The sequence below is a fragment of the Daucus carota genome, chromosome 2 (genome assembly GCF_001625215.2).
Source record: "Daucus carota subsp. sativus chromosome 2, DH1 v3.0, whole genome shotgun sequence".
In the NCBI taxonomy this organism is placed as follows: domain Eukaryota; kingdom Viridiplantae; phylum Streptophyta; class Magnoliopsida; order Apiales; family Apiaceae; genus Daucus; species Daucus carota.
Window position 1 is genome coordinate 36,362,138 of NC_030382.2, and position 17,578 is coordinate 36,379,715.

At 36.2% G+C, this 17,578-nt stretch overlaps 1 protein-coding gene across 1 annotated transcript; it reads right to left on the minus strand.

Moving 5' to 3' along the window:
- Positions 1-9,631: 9,631 nt before the first annotated feature.
- LOC108207477 (uncharacterized) lies at positions 9,632-10,777 on the minus strand. Its single transcript, XM_017377920.2, has one exon. It carries the CDS (start codon positions 10,775-10,777, stop codon positions 9,632-9,634), a length of 1,146 nt encoding a protein of 381 aa, XP_017233409.2.
- Positions 10,778-17,578: the final 6,801 nt, after the last annotated feature.

Genomic DNA, 17,578 nt, shown 5'->3' on the forward strand with positions numbered 1-17,578 from the left:
GTGTTATTGGTCACGACGTACCCTTCTTAGCTCTCAGGAGGGAGGATCTTTGAGCATTTTGATTATTTTTCATGACATATGGGTGCACCTAGTTTAGTTTAATTTGTGATTTGGAGGTAACGTTATATATGCCATAAACGTTATACGATTTGTTGCACAAATTAGATACTCAATAATGTGTGTATTTGTATTTATTCTATTTGATCTCCGTATGAAATATCCTAGCCCTTTGTTGCTTCAGCTTGTTAATTTTATAATCAATATATTATATTATTGCCAAAATATTCGTATCATTCGAATTAAAATATTTTAGAGGATTTAAACTAACTTAGAAATTATCATACTTGTTTGTTATTTGGAATATATGTTCGTAGATTTGAGATTTGTAGGTAATTCCTCGTCTGGTTGAAAATGAGTATTATAACGATATTGTAAATGTTGTAAAGATGAAAGTAGAGGTACACAAATGTAATTATCCAAAAATTTTCTTCCACCTGTAATTCTATCTCCTTAACAATTTGAGTATTAGCCGTGGTTACAAATATCAGTAGATTCGGTGAGAGGAGGAGCAAATTGTTTTTGTTTTCACAAGTTAAATTACACACCCTAGAAATTAAAAGTTTACTAATACAAAAGGTATATCATTAGAAAAATAAACGATAGACATGGTTGACATATATAATCGTAGAATATCGAAACGTCTAGAAATTTTAAGAAAAATATTTGCAAGAACTTAAATTTTCATAAAAACAGTTTTGCAAGATCTTTCTAAATTAAACTCTAAATTTTTCCTACAATTTTGATTAAAATTATAGACGAAAAGGAAATCTCATGGGAGTCGAATTTTTTTCCACATAAAATTCTATATTTTATATTTATAACATATATTTATTACTTTTAGCTAAGGTTTTTATATGATTGGGGATGCTCTTTAGGAGAGGGTAATATTATGATGATGAGATTCCAACTTTCAAGCTGATGTTTCCTTTTTTGAACAAGTAGAATCACCGATATCAGAATTGGGAAAAATCTCAAATTAGTCACTGAAGTGAGCGTATAGTATCGAAAGTAATATCAAACTCAACGGGCTATCACCCGTACCACTCTAGTAGTGGATAATGACAAGAACGTTAGTTTGTCTAATTGACTTTACGTGGCTTGTGAGTCAGGTTGTAACAGTCACAAGCCATAAAAAGACAAATAAAATAAACTATAAAAGAAATAAAAACAGTCACCAGTCACCGTGCAATCCCTCTACTGCATGTTCCTTCCTTTTTCGGACGAATTTGTTTTCTATTTTTGTTTATCTGATTGTTATGTAATTCATCTTACATATATTATATAATATACACATGGTTAGAAATTCTATTTTAACTGGAGATTCTAATTTGTGTTTTATTTATATTTACCACTTGTTAGTATTTTCTAACTTTAATTATGGTTCTCTAAAACTCAGATTTTCTTATGATATTATGTAATTATAGTTATCTCTAAATTTGTAAGTATTAAATTAACTGATTGATTTATAAAAATATTTAAAATATTTTAATTTTATTATAAAATTATGTCATCTTAAATTATTCAATCAAAAAAAATATACATGTTACTTAATAAATTTGAAAAATATTAATTTAAAATTTTTAAAAAAAAATTTAAAATATTATTTAATTTTATTTGAGGTTTGCATTTTGATTAAAAATATTAATTTTAAAATTTTATTTCTCTAAACAAAAATATGTAATAAAAATTTCAATTCACAAAAAAATTGATCATAAATTATAATTTTATTATTTTGACAAAATATTTAAAATTGTGCTTCGAAAATCAAAACGTCAAATAGAAAAAGGTAGTTGCTTACTAAAATTGAAAAGTGGATAAATAAAGTTAAAAATTTGTTTTAAATATATAATCAGAAAATATTATAATTACTAATGAAATATAAATAGTATAAAATAAAAATACAAAATTTATGATTTTTTCAATTTCTTAATTAATTAGAAGTCTAATGATTAATGAACAGCGAGTTTCGGCTATTAATGAAGAATCCATTGCTTTTGTTTTTATTGTTTATTTTATTTTATTTTTGTTCTCTTTTTTCTACTGTGGCCGTTGTAATCTGAGACACAAGTCCGTTAGTTACTCTGTTCACCACGTCATTTTTCTGTTTGGTCAACCAGTCAAACTAACGGACATGTCATTATCCGTTATTAAAGTGGTACGAATGAGAGCCCGTTAATTTGATATAAATTTTGATACTACATGTTCACTTAGGGACCAATTTGAGATTTTTCCTTATCAGAATTTAGGTGAACCGTGTTAACAGGACAATCTCAGTTTACTAGAGATGTCCTTGGAATATTTAACAAGAAAAAGATGTAGTTGGAATATCCTACCACAACGCAAGGAGCATAGATGTAGCAGGGCTTCTATAAATAGATTATGATACCAGAAACGTTCCACCCACAACACGGAGTACATCATATGGATGCATTACTGGGCAAATACTCTTCTAGCAGTAAAATGTGATTGCGTAGCCTGATGCTAGAACTACGTTCACTGCTGCCAAAGGAGATTTGCCCCGCAATGTTGTTCCTGCACATCATCACGTTCTTTATTATAAGTCTCCTGCACATGTATGATCAAAGATATGCGAGATATTTACAGTGCTTTTCCCCTTTGGCAAGGTGACAATGCTCAGGCATAGTTCGTCTATGCCAAAGGAGAAATTCCCTGTAGTAATTTTATATTTCAGGTCAAATTGTGCTTAGCAATAAGTTTTTGATCGCTCACCCTCCTATTCATTTTTAATATTTGGCGATTTTTTAAATTTGTCTTGAATATAAGTAGCCGAAGATTTCTATTAGTATGAGGATTTTTGGGTAGAGTTCAGAAATAACTTCGTGCGAGCTTGGCCACAGCCCAGTGATGCAGTCAACACTAATACTGTATCAGTAAACATTGTATACAGACCGCTTAATTATACTAATATACTGTCACAGCTCCAGGTTTTGCACTTACTGCCACAGCAGTTACAGTTCCAATCAATAAGATCATGGCTGCAGCAAAAGTAATCCAATCCAGAGTGCTATGATTGATAACGCCAAACTCCGGTCCTGGTCCTTCCTCCACCGTGGATGACGGTTCTGCGGTGTAGCTGCTGGAAGGGCTCCTACAAAACAACACCGGAGGGGGGTTTTGACCCCGCGGCGCCTCCGGCGTGAGAGTAAGAGCAGGCTTTGGAAGGATAAAGACTAGAAAGTGTGTGTTATCTATATGTGGTGGGTGAAGGTGTATGTGTGGTGGTTGCTGGTGGCTGGTGGCTGAGAGTGTTTGAATATATGCTGAGTGTAAGTGTGTGTGAGGATGAGTGTAAAAAGAGTGTAACCCTTAGACTCCTGATCCTTGGTCTATTTATAGGCCAAGGATTAGGGTTTAAGGGTGAGTACCTGGATCCTGGTCCTACACGTGTAGGGGTTCGATCCCCTACACGTGTCCAGGTGTCAGCGTAGGAGAAGTATTTTGGAATGTTCCCTGGCTTGTCTCTATCGCCCGTAGTTGATCGTTATGCTTGTCTTTATCGTGTCAGTCTGTGCTTCGCGCAGTAGATGTCGGCTGGTACATGTTTGGACCCCGGTCGAGGGGTGTGGTTGAGAGGTACCCGGGTCCAGTTCCTATCTCGGGTGACGTACTCAAGCAGGATCTGACATGCTGGGCCCGGGTCTGGACGACCCGGGTTACTCCATATCATAGAGTTCAGAAATAACTTCGTGCGAGCTTGGCCACAGCCCAGTGATGCAGTCAACACTAATACTGTATCAGTAAACATTGTATACAGACCGCTTAATTATACTAATATACTGTCACAGCTCCAGGCTTTGCACTTACTGCCACAGCAGTTACAGTTCCAATCAATAAGATCATGGCTGCAGCAAAAGTAATCCAATCCAGAGTGCTATGATAGTCTTCAATTGAACCTTGTATCTTCAGTATGAGGATGACATTTTGGGCAACATAGTTAACAAGCGTACAAATCACATTCAGATCAAAAACCACTGTAGAGGTATTCCGGATCTGATAGCCAACGAAGTGTCTCAATGGTATCATGTAAGATATGCGCTATATGTTACATTGAAAACGTTAAAAAGGAAATAATCATTTAGCACAAAAACAAATTAAATAATCAAACCAAATATACACGGCCACGAATATTAACGAGAAGACACCATACATTTTCCTAATCTGTGTACTTAAAATTAAATATACATAAACTGTAATAATAGCACAAAGATATTGTCCATATAATACTCTAGCTTCTTTCACAAATTTATTTCGCATTTAAAAAGTTTGTGATTTAATCATATAATAAGAACACTAGTATTGTTGATAAAATTTCGCCAAAAATTACATTTTAAACTTTTGTTACTTTCTCTATATTGATTTGATTCTGATACACATCATAAACTATATTCATTTTACGCATCTTTCTAACTTGTTGCACTCAAAACATTTTCCTTCGAACTTTTGTTACGAAGAGTGAAGGGTATCCAACAAGCTAAGAATTGGGGCACAATATTGATCAGAAGAAAAATCAACAAAAATATATATATAATAACCTATATATATTATATATGTGAGAACCATTTCATACACAGTCTCGTAAAGAATAGTTTGATCTATTTTAAAATCTCATAAATAATTTTAAATTGATCATACTTATGCATAAAATTCGATTTCAATATAAAATATTAAGCATAGGTACATGCATAAACAATTTAACACTTACAATTTGAACAAAAAATAATTTTTAAATTTGGTTCTAGTGAACCACTTACATAGAAAACACAGAGTCACAGAAAGAGAGGGCGGGGAGAGGAGGTGGGAGGGGAGGGAGAGTACCATGTTGGAAGGTTGGAGCTGAAGACGAGGGGCAGTAGTTGAGAGTACCATTCTTTTATGTAACGCAACATCGTCTGGATTATAATGTAACGCAGTACCGTCTGAACTTATCACTTATTTGGTAAGATGAATTTTGTCAGAGTTACATCATGAACCATATTTAACTTATCTAATATGTGTATAGTGTACAGACGCATATTTTAAATATGTACCGGAAGTTTTACGTGAATTTAAATGACAATTTATATGACACGTGTGACATTTTAAATATTTTTTATATTCTCAATATTTTTTTTTTAAATTTTAACATTTATTTTAAGATATTTTGATCATATGACTCAGAAGCGTAGTTTTCATCGATTCCTAAATGAAAACCCCAGGGTCGGAGATGGCCTAAATGAGCTGGAAATATGGCCCGAAGAAAACTGCAGGGTCTTAGGAGAGAACTGCACAAACCTATGCAGAAGTTCCCGGAGTTCAAATTAGCTTCTACTAGTGTGTACATATACAAGTTCAAATTTTTTTATTTTTTTTTTGACCAAAATGCAGAAGTTTTATTTCTCAACTGAATCAAGCACAATACAATCTTTAACTATGACCGGAATAGAGCTTCCGTCAAATATACGATCAGGATACATATGTGACAATCGAGCAAGCTCGTGTGCCGACCTATTCGCAGACCGTTTAATGAAATACAACTCCATGTTGTTTAACCCTTTAATTATCCTCCTGCAATCCTCAATAGTGCGTCCAAACCTTGAGCGCATGTGGACTGAACTTCGAATGCTCTGGATCGCCACTAGGCAGTCAGATTCCACTACAGTCTTGTCCCATTTCATTTCTTTTATCCAGCTCAAAGCTTCTTTGATTGCTACAGCTTCTGCCATACTGGGTTGCAAAAGCTCCTGCAGAAGTTTTGTTTTCGCGCTCACAAGACCACCTGTATAGTCTCTGGCCACCATTCCCATCCCTGTGGCATGTCTGTCATTGAATGTGGCTGCATCTACTGAAATCTTCACTGTGTACTGTTGAGGTTTTACCCAAATTTCTGCCCCATCCCCAGGCATCGACGGTTGGAGAGGGACCTTATAGAATCTATTCTGGGCTATCTTCCATTGTGAGAGATATTCTAAAGTAGCTGCAACTACACGCTCTGGCCTCGAAAATTTTTTGTTCCACACCACATCATTTCTATACCGCCATAAAGACCAGCAGAGCATAATCATCTTGACTTTGTTTTCCTTTGATTCATGTAGTAAACACTGCTCAAACCAATTCGCGAATTCCCAAGTCGAGTCCCATACTGGTGAAACCTGCAAAACCTCCCAGCAACTAGCTGCAAAAGGGCAGTGGAGAAAAATATGAGCTGTATTTTCAACACCAGACTTACAAATTTCACACAAAGAGTCAACTTGAACTCTTTTTTGGATAAGCTGCATTTTAGTAGGTAAACAATGAGTCAAGGCTCGCCATAGCACACTTAGAGCCTTCTTGGGAGCTTTAATTTTCCAGAGAGCTTTCCAAGAGCTATCATCGTCATGAACTGTCCATGCTCCTTTTTGAACCTGCAATAAGTTATATGCACTTTTCACCGTGTACTGACCAGTGATATCCCAATCCCATTGTAGCATATCAGAATCCAACTCTTCTTCAATGATAGTTGCTTGTATACTTTCCTGATCCCTATTATTGAAGATATCTGCAATCACTTCCCAATCCCAATTCCTTGTTCCTGTGCACATTAAGGAGCTGACTTTTTGATTGACAATTGATGGAGATACTGTCGTGACAAATGCATTCTCCTTGTTTCCCAACCATGGCTGGCCAATAATATTAATATCATTTCCTGTACCAACTCTCCAGCTTGAACCAGTTAAGATGACATTCTTTGCTTCTAACAGACTTCTCCAAATGAAGCTCGGACTAGAACCCAAGCTGGCTTCCAAGAACGACGTGTCCTTAAAATATCTGGCTTTGTAAATTTGAGCTGTAAGACTATTTGGGTTCGTGATCAGCCTCCAACATTGTTTTCCCAACATTGCCAGATTAAAGTCACGAAAACTTCTAAATCCCAAGCCTCCAGAATGTTTGTGTTTAGTCATACGATCCCAGGCCATCCAGTTGATCGTACGGCCACCAGAATCAGTCGAACTCCACCAAAAATTAGCAAGCATCTTTTCAATTTCTTTGGTGATTTCGATGGGTAATAAAAACACATTCATAGCAAATACTGGCAAGGACTGAGCAGCTGTTTTGATTAGTATTTCCTTCGTTGGTTTTGAGAATTTCTTCGGTCTCCAACTCTGAATTCTGTTTTGAACTCTATCGTTTAAGTAGGCCAGCACCACTGATTTCTTTCGACCTAAGATGTTAGGGAGTCCCAAGTACGTGTTATGCTCATCTGCTTCCTTCATCCCAAGCTTATGGCTTACTTCAACTCTGTTGTACTGGATAACATTCCCACTAAAGAAAACTGAAGACTTTTCCTTATTAATTTTCTGTCCCGACGCGTCTTCATACACTTTTAAAAGTTCCAGCACCTTGTCAGCTTCATTCGTATCCGCTTTACAGTACACATAACTATCATCAGCGAAAAGCATGTGTGAGACTATTGGAGCTTTATTGCATATTCTAATTCCATGAATCAACTTTCGTTCCTCGTATTGATGAATAAGAGCTGATAGCCCCTCCGCACAAATGATAAATAGATTAGGAGACAAAGGATCTCCTTGTCTAAGTCCTCGACTAGGGCAAATAGGACCAATAACATGCTCCCCATGAACAATATTATATGAAACTGACATGACACATTGCATTATTAAATGCGCCCACCAATCAGAAAATCCCATCTTCAGCAAAATGCCACGCAAAAAAGTCCATTCAACTCTATCATATGCTTTAGACATATCAAGTTTCAGAGCCATGTACCCTTCTTTCCCAAATTTCTTTCGCTTTAGATAGTGCATCACGTCAAAGCTGACCATAATGTTGTCTGAAATCAGCCTCCCCGGTAAGAATGCACTCTGAGAATTCGAAATAACTGAATCAAGAACTAGCTTTAGTCGATTGGCAAGAACTTTTGTGATTATTTTCATGACCACATTACACAACGCAATTGGTCGTAGCTCTGATAAGCATGAAGGGTTCTTTTTCTTCGGAATGAGGACTATATTTGTTTCATTTAACTCCTTCACCACTTCTCCTGTATGAAAAAATTGCTTAACCAACCATACTATATCTGGGCCAACAACATTCCAATGTTTCTGAAAGAAAGCCGGGGTCATGCCATCTGGCCCCGGGGCTTTATCGGGATGCATTTGAAAAATAGCGTGTCGAACTTCCTCATCTGTAATTTGACTAAGGAGCTGCGCATTTTGTTCTTCACAAATTGTTTTCGGAATACAGTCAAGAACATTCCCCTCTTGAGTATTAGTGGCTGTAAACAATTGCTGGTAATAACTTTTAATCAGCTCATGTAACCCATTCTCCCAATCGAACCAATGCCCCTCCTCACTTTTCAACCTCTGGATTCTGTTTGTACGACGTCTACTGTTGCAGGCCGCATGAAAAAATTTAGTGTTTTTCTCTCCGGCCTGTAACCAAAGTTGTTTCGACCGTTGTCTCCAAAGAATTTCCTTCTGATCCAACACCAAAAATAATTGCTTTTTTGCTTCCATATATTCCGTTTTTGAATTATGGTCTCTGCCATTTCTTGTCGCCTTCAAAATCCGCTTACATTCCTTTATTCTCTTATTAAAACAACCTGTGATTTCCTGTCCCCAACCCTGTAAATTGTTAGCACAATTACGAATTTTGTTCAACACGCTATCGCTAGGCTCCTCCTTCCAAGATTCTCTCACAATTTGGCCACACATTGGCTCAGTCAACCAAGCATTTTCGAACTTGAACTTGAAATTATTCTTATTCACTTTCTTTACTGCTGGTATTGTCAATAGAGGGCTGTGGTCAGACGGGGATCCCTCTAAATTGTACACTGTAACCATTGGAAATCTATCTAACCATGCAGCATTGGCCAAAACTCTATCCAACCTTATTTCTGTCCACTGGTCCGAATTTCTCCCTCTCTCCCAAGTGAATTGATGTCCTGTAATCTCAAGATCTTGTAACTCTGCATCTCTTAGACAGTCATTAAATCCTTCAACAAGCCAATTTGGATAAGAATGACCTCCCCTTTTATCTTGTTGGGAAGTAACATTATTGAAGTCGCCAATCAAGTACCATGGTAAATTTGCATCTCTTGCCAGGTGTCTGAGAAGATCCCACGTTTTATGCCTTTGAGCACGAATAGGTTCACCGTAAATACCTGTAAGACGCCATGGATCCTTACCTTCAACTTTTATTGACACATCAATGTGATTCTTTGACATACTCATAAGGTTGACATCCTCCGCGTCTTTCCATAATAAAGCAATACCACCACTCCTTCCTTGAGGTTCCACAGTTAACAAGCCTTCAAATTTTAATTTCACACATAACTCCTCCATCTTCCTTCGACTCGTAATGGTTTCACATAAAAACATGCACTTTGGTTGTTCATACCGGGTGACATCTTGAAGGAACTGAATTTTTCCAGGCGCACCCAACCCCTGGCAGTTCCAAGCTAAAGAAATCATAATGATTGGCGGGTCTGCAGTGCAGCACCCGCCAATCATTCGTTTTTTGAAATACTTTGGTTATCCTCCCCTGTCTCCATGCTTGTATCATCTTCGAACTCCTATTTATCCTCTACAGTTTGGTCCAGGCCCAATCTACGCCATTTAGGGTCCACTATAAATAATTCTGAAGAGTCCAACCCAGTTTTTTGCCCATCTCCTTGATTTTTCAAATTATGCTCATTACCCTCGTTAAGATCAGTACGTTGTGCATTATCTTCTATAATTCCTCCTTTATTGACTCCCACCATATCTCCTTTACCTCCTCCCGCGTTATCAGCTTTTTGAAATGCACCTCCATCTAATCCAATCCCGTTATTCACGCTGGTTTGTTGCATTGTCCCACCAATTACGGAGTTCATCTTTCCAGCGGTTACTCCAAACTTCTCACCGGAATTAGTTGCCTGAACGGAATTTGGGTTTCTCAACCACCTTGATCCCACTGTATGTGTTTTCCTCCTTGGTTCGGCACGCAGCCATGAGCCATATGCTTTTTGTACATTTCCCCCTGGATTATCGAATAATCTCTCACAGAACTTGTCACCATGCCCGACCATACCACAGATAAAACAGAATGTGGGAATCGCCTCGTGCTTAAAGTTAACCCAGCACCAATTTTCCTCCGTCTTCTTAAGCTTCATGCGTCTTTTAATTGGCACATCCAATGGCAGTGTAACTCTAATTCGTAAATAGTCCCTCCATACCCCAGTGAAATTGTTTGAGTCACTTTCAATGAACTTCCGTATGTAATTACCTACATCCGTGGCAACACGTAATGACATGAAACCAGCACTCATATCATGTAACTGGACCCAGATGTCTAGATTGTTGATAGCCATTGTCCTAGGATTGTCACCTTCCTTCAACCTCTCCATGATCAAATGAAATCTACCAAACATCCATGGGCTACCCTCCATTACCCGCTTAATGTCAATCTCATGGTAAAACTGGAATAAGAATCTGTTGCCTTCAAGTTGCTTCACATATAAACCCCTTCCTGGCCTCCATAATGATGCCATTTTGTGCTGCATCGCTTGAAAATCTATAGGAGAGTCAGTGAGAAACCTCCCTACCAGGCACCACCTAGTGTTTATGTCACTCAGATCATCGGTTGTTCCCCCATAATTGATTCCCCCATGTTCCTCATCAATATTGACCAATGCAAACGCTTCCTCCATTTCTTGAATAGATTTATCCCCTCTCGCCATTATGAAAGCTAATAGTTGAAAGCTTTTGGTTACAGAATAATAAGGTTACAAATTATAAACAAAGAACGAGTGGGATACACTCAACAAAAGCCAACAATGTCAGATGACAAGACTTATTGTATAATCTTAACATATCTATTACTTAAAAAGGGCAAAACTCTCAAAAATTAAGAACAAAACTATCTAATTCATATGCTACACATATTCATGACAAGAAAACTAAAAAAAGATGCACTCCGTTGTACGGTTCCAAATCAACAAACAACACTAAGTTCAAATTAATTAACAATAAAAGACCATTTCACAGATGAATGACTAAGAGTAAATCATATTTGAGTATGAAGTATACACAACTTGATTCCTAACCAAAAAAATGTTAAATAAATAGTTCTTACAAATCAAGAAAGCATGGCAATCTCATCTTCTCTTTCGTCATGTTACAAAGCAAATAGATCATTAGGATTCATGATCACCTAGTTCACAATTCTACCAAATCCCTAGAATTAAACAATGTAAAGCTAGCTAACAACTTGAAACAAAACAATATACTATGAGGGTTCCGGGTTCCTGATAATGTTGTATGTCAAGACATACTACATTCAAGAAAAAACCGCTTGATGGATTAACCCTCAGTTTTTGATGGATATACAGCGACGCTATAGTGTCATCCTGACCCATTTATGGGTTTACGTCGTCCAACCCATTTTTCTGCTCGACATATGTTACTAATAATCCAACCCTTTTTTCTGCTCGACATATGTTACTAATAATCGATTGTTGTGGTTTGAAACTTCCTTTTCTCCCGTTGGACATATGTTACCAATAATCGATTGTTCAGGACCAGCACCAGCACCTACTGTGAAACTTACTTATTCACAGGCTCAATTAGAATTACGTGTCTTCGACCAAATAAAGTGCACCCCAAGGCATTTCGCTACTTGCTTAGCTATCATAGAACAACTAAAGATAATCCCTTCAACTAAAGATAACCCCTTTCATAATATATCATAACATGAGGTGACTATCAAAATTTCTCCAGCATAACATTGGTACAATTTAATGAAGACACCTCACCCGCAATTTGGTTAATGCATAAACCAAAGATACTAAACAAAAGAAGGAAGTAGAATAGAAAGTTTAATTTCATACTAGTGCAAACATAAAGTAGTTAAACAGTACATAACTACTGCATGAAAGGTAAAATGTTAGAGTGCTCTGTATCAAAATGTAACAAATGAACACAGCCTAGTAGGCTAGGCTAGTAATAGGTATGAAAACTGAAGGAGCTGGGCACTCTTCCCTCATGTTTATATTTGTCATCAACCCTTCTCCACTGGACACCAAAAGCTCCAGATTCCGGTCATCTTGATACCGGGAATCGACTAGGTGTGCATGTTCGGCACTTACTGCCACAGCAGTTATCACATCGCCTTGTACGCAGAATCCTGCAATTGGCACTATCTTCTCACCCAGTAGATAATAACTCTCCTTATATTTCGAGTTGGTTTTAGTTACAACAGCAACAGAATGGACAGTACATTGGCCCAAAGGCCCCAAACCTTTGGATCACTATGAACAGCTAGAGCATGACCTGAAGCCACAACCAACAAAAGTGACACCAACACGTTAAACCAGATTCCCTTGTGTGTCCTATTCTTACACTTATGGAGTGAAGAAACAGCTCCAATCAATGCGATCATGGCTGCAGCAAAAGTAATCCAATCCAGACTGCTATGATAGTCTTCAATTGAACGTTGTATCTTCAGTACGAGGATGGTATTTTGGGCAACATAGTTGACAAGCGTACAAATCACATTCAGATCAAAAATCACTGTAAAGGTATTCCGGATCTGATACCCAACGAAGTGTTGGTATCATGTAAGACATGTGCTATATATTACATCGAAAACGTTAAAAAACAAATAATCAAACCAAATATACACGGCCACGAATATTAATGAGAAGACGTCATACATTTTCCTAATTTTTGTACTTAAAATTAAATAGACATATGAATTGTAATAATAGCACAAAGATATTGTCAATATAATCCCCTAGCTTCTTTCACAAATTTACTTCACATTTAAAAAACCGTGATTTCATCATACAATAAGAGCACTAGGTATTGTTGATAAAAATTTCGCCAAAAATTACAAATTTAAACTTATGTTACTTTCTCTATATTGATTTGATTTTGATACACACCATAAACTATACTCATTTCATCAATACATTTTCTCTTCGAACTTTTGTTACAAAGAGTGAAGGGTATCCAACAAGCTAAGAATCGGGGCACAATATTAAAGAAAAATCAACAAAAATATATATAATGGCCTATATATATAATTTATGTCATTAAAAAACCATTTTATGCAGAGTCTCGTAAAGAATCATTCGATCTATTTTAAAATATCATAAATAATTTTAAAATCAATCATACTTATGCATAAAATTTAATTCTAATATAAAATATTAAGCATAGATATGCACAAACAATTTAACACTTAAAATTTGTAAAAAAAATAATTTTTAAATTTGTTTTATTACACTATTTACATAGATAAGACACAGTCACAGGGGGGGCGGTTGCACCATTCTTGTATATAACGTAGAACCGTCTTATTATTATGTAACGCGGCGCCATCTGAACTTATCACTTATTTGGTAAGATGAATTTTTTCACAGTTACATCATGAACCATATTTAGCTTATCTAAGACGTATCTGAAATATATATCGGAAGCTTCGTGTGAATTTTAAGTGACGATTCATATGACAATTTATAAGACACGTGTCACATTTTAAATATTTCTTATGTTCTAAATATTTATTTTAAAGTATTTTGATCATATGACTTAGAGGGGGGGGGGGAGCGTACCATGGGTAGTTGAGAGCACCATTCCTGTATGTAACGCAGAACCGTCTGATTATTATGTGTGTGTGTGTGTGGGGGGGGGGGGGGTTGGAGCTGAAGACGAGGGGTAGTAGTTGAGAGCACCATTTTTGTATGTAACGTAGAACCATCTTATTATTATGTAACGCGGCGCCATCTGAACTTATCACTTATTTGGTAAGATGAATTTTGTCACAGTTACATCATGAACCATATTTAGCTTATCTAAGACGTATCTGAAATATATATCAGAAGCTTCGTGTGAATTTAAAGTGACGATTCGTATGACAATTTATAAGACACATGTCACATTTTAAATATTTCTTATATTCTAAATATTTATTTTAAAGTATTTTGATCATATGACTTAGAAGAGGGGGGGGGGGGGCCTATAGAGAGGAGGGAGGGAGCGTACCATGGGTAGTAGTTGAGAGCACCATTCCTGCATGTGACGCAGAACCATCTGATTATTATGTAACACGGCGCCGTCTGAACTTATCACTTATTTGGTAAGACGAATTTTGTCACAGTTACATCACGAACCATATTTAGCTTATCTAACACGTATCTGAAATATATATCGGAAGCTTCGTGTGAATTTTAAGTGACGATTCATATGACAATTTATAAGACACGTGTCACATTTTAAATATTTCTTATATTCTAAATATATATTTTAAAGTATGTTGATCATATGACTTAGAGGAGGGGGAGGGGGGGGGGGGGGGGGCAAAGAGAGGAGGGAGGGAGCGTACCATGTTGGAAGGTTGGAGCTGAAGATGAGGGGTAGTAGTTGAGAGCACCATTCTTGTATGAAACGCAGAACCGTCTGATTATTATCTAACGCGGCGCCGTATCACTTATTTGGTAAGATGAATTTTGTCACAGTTACATCACGAACCATATTTAACTTATCTAACACGTATCTGAAATATATATCGGAAGCTTCGTGTGAATTTTAAGTGACGATTCATATGACAATATATAAGACACGTGTCACATTTTAAATATTTCTTATATTCTCAATATTTATTTTAAAGTATTTTGATCATATGACTTAGAAGCGTAGTTTTAATCGATTCATATCAAAATAACGCAAATATTACACCAAAAAAGCATAATGGGTCAGAGATGGCCTAAATGAGCTGGAAATATGAACCGGAGAAAACTCCAGGATGGTGAGAACTGCACAAACCTTTGCAAAAGTTCCCCGAGTTCAAATTAGCTTCTACAACTGTGTACATATACAAATTCAAATTACTTAACAATAAAAGGCCATTTCATAGATGACTAGAAGTAAAAATCATATCTGAGTATGAACTATATACAACCTGATTCCTAACCAAAAGAATTTAAATAAATAGTTCTTACAAATCAAGAAAGCATAGCAATCTCATCTTCTCTCTCGTCATGATACAAAGCAAATATATCATTAGGATTCATGATCATCTTGTTTACAATTCTACCAAATACCTAGAATTAAACAATGTAACACTAGCTAAAACTTGAAACAAAACAATATATTTTGAAGGTTCCGGGTTCCTGACAATCGCATGTCACGCGGAAAAAAAACGTTTGATGGATTGACCCTTAGTTTTTTACGGATGTACACTGACGCTATAGTGTCATCCAACAGAAAACTTACCCCCTAGCCCTTTTTTCTATTGGGCATATGTTACAGATAATCAATTGTATTGGTGTGAAACTTCCTTTTTTTTTCACTGGACATATGTTACCAATAATCAATTGTTTAGGACCAACACCTAATGTGAAACTTACTTATTCACAGGCTCGATTAGAATTGCGTGTCTTTGACCAAATAAAGTGCACCCCAAGGCATTTCGCTACTTGCTTAGCTGTCATTGAACAACTAAAGATAATCCCTTTCATGATATATAATATAACATGAGGTGACTATTAAAATTTCTCCAGAAGCATAAGGTTGGTACAATTTAACGAAGACACCTCACCCGCCAGTTGGTTAATACATAAACCAAAGATACTAAACAAAAGCAGGAAGTACAATAGTAAGTTTTCATACTAGTGAAAACATGAAGTACTTATAAGAGTACATAACTACAACATGAAACGAAAAATGTTGAAGTGCTCTGTATTAAAATGCATCAAAATGAACACAAACTAGTAGGCTAGGCTAGTAATAGGTATGAAAACTGGAGGAGCGGGGCACTCTTCCCTCATGTTTATATTTGCCATCAACCCTTCTCCACTGGACACCAAAAGCTTCAGATTCCGGTCATCTTGATACCGGGAATTGACTAGGTGTGCGTGTTCTGCACTTACTGCCACAGCAGTTATCCCATCGCCTTGTACGCAGAATCCTGCAATTGGCACCATCTTCTCACCCAGTAGATAATAACTCTCCTTATATTTCGAGTTGGTCTTAGTTACATAGAGCAACAGAATGGACAGTACATTGGCCCAAACCTTTGGATCACTATGAACAGCTAGAGCATGACATGAAGCCACAACCAACAAAAGTGACACTAACACGTTAAACCAGATTCTCTTGTGTGGCCTATCCTTATACTTGAGGAGTGAAGAAACAGTTCCAATCAATGAGATCATGGCTGCAGCAAAAGTAATCCAATCCAGACTGCTATGATAGTCTTCAATTGAACGTTGTATCTTCAGTACGAGGATGGTATTTTGGGCAACATAGTTGACAAGCGTGCAAATCACATTCAGATCAAAAACCACTGTAGAGGTATTCCGGATCTGATAGCCAACGAGGTGTCTCAATGGTATCATGTAAGATATGCGCTATATGTTACATTGAAAACGTTAAATGAAATAATCATTTAGTACAAAAAGTTGAAATAAACAAACCAAATATACACGGCCACGAATATTATTGAGAAGACACCATACATTTTCCTAATCTTTGTACTTAAAATTAAATAGACATAAACTGTAATAATAGCACAAAGATATTGTCCATATAATACCCTGCTTCTTTCACAAATTTGCTTCGCATTAAAAAAATCCGTGATTTAATCATATAATAATTAGAACACTAGTATTGTTGATAAAATTTCGCCAAAAGTTACATTTTAAACTTTTGATACACATCATAAACTATATTCATTTTACGCATCATTCTAATCTTGTTGCACTCAGAACATTTTCCCCTCGGCACTTTTGCTATGAAGACCGAAGGGTATCCAACAAGCTAAGAATTGGGGGCCAATATTGATCAGAAGAAAAATCAACAAGAATATATATAATGATCTATTTTAAAATCTCATAAATAATTTAAAATTTAATCATACTTATGCATAAAATTGGATTCCAATACATAATATTAAGCATACATAACATGGTTGAGCAAAAAATGATTTTTAAATTTAGTTCTACTGAAGCACTTACATAAAGAAACAGAGAGTCACAAAAGAGAGGGAGGGGAAGGAGAGGGACGAGGAGGGAGGGAGCGTACCATGTTGGAAGGTTGGAGATGAAGACGAGGGGTAGTAGTTGAAAGCACCATTCTTGTAACGCAGCACCTTCTGAACTTATCACTTGTTTAATAAGATGAATGTTGTCAAAGTTACATCATAACCTATATTTAGCTTATTTAATACGTCGTGTACTGACGCATATCTTAAATATATACCGGAAGTTTCGCGTGAATTTTAAATGATAATTTATATGACACGTATCACATTTTAGATATTTTTATATTCTTAATATTTACTTTTTAAATTTTTAACATATATTTTAAGATATTTTGATCGTATGACTTAAAAGCATAGTTTTCATCGATTCAATATCTATAATCATAAAATTTAATAAACGATATTGTTAATTATAGTTTCTAATCCTTAATTTTGGTTCAAACACACATAAATATCTATATTTTTTTGTGACAGTTTGCCATCTAAATTTTGAATT

Coding starts and splice junctions, on each gene's coding strand:
- LOC108207477 (XM_017377920.2), bottom strand. CDS start 10,777: ATGGCGAGAGGGGATAAATCTATTCAAGAAATGGAGGAAGCGTTTGCA.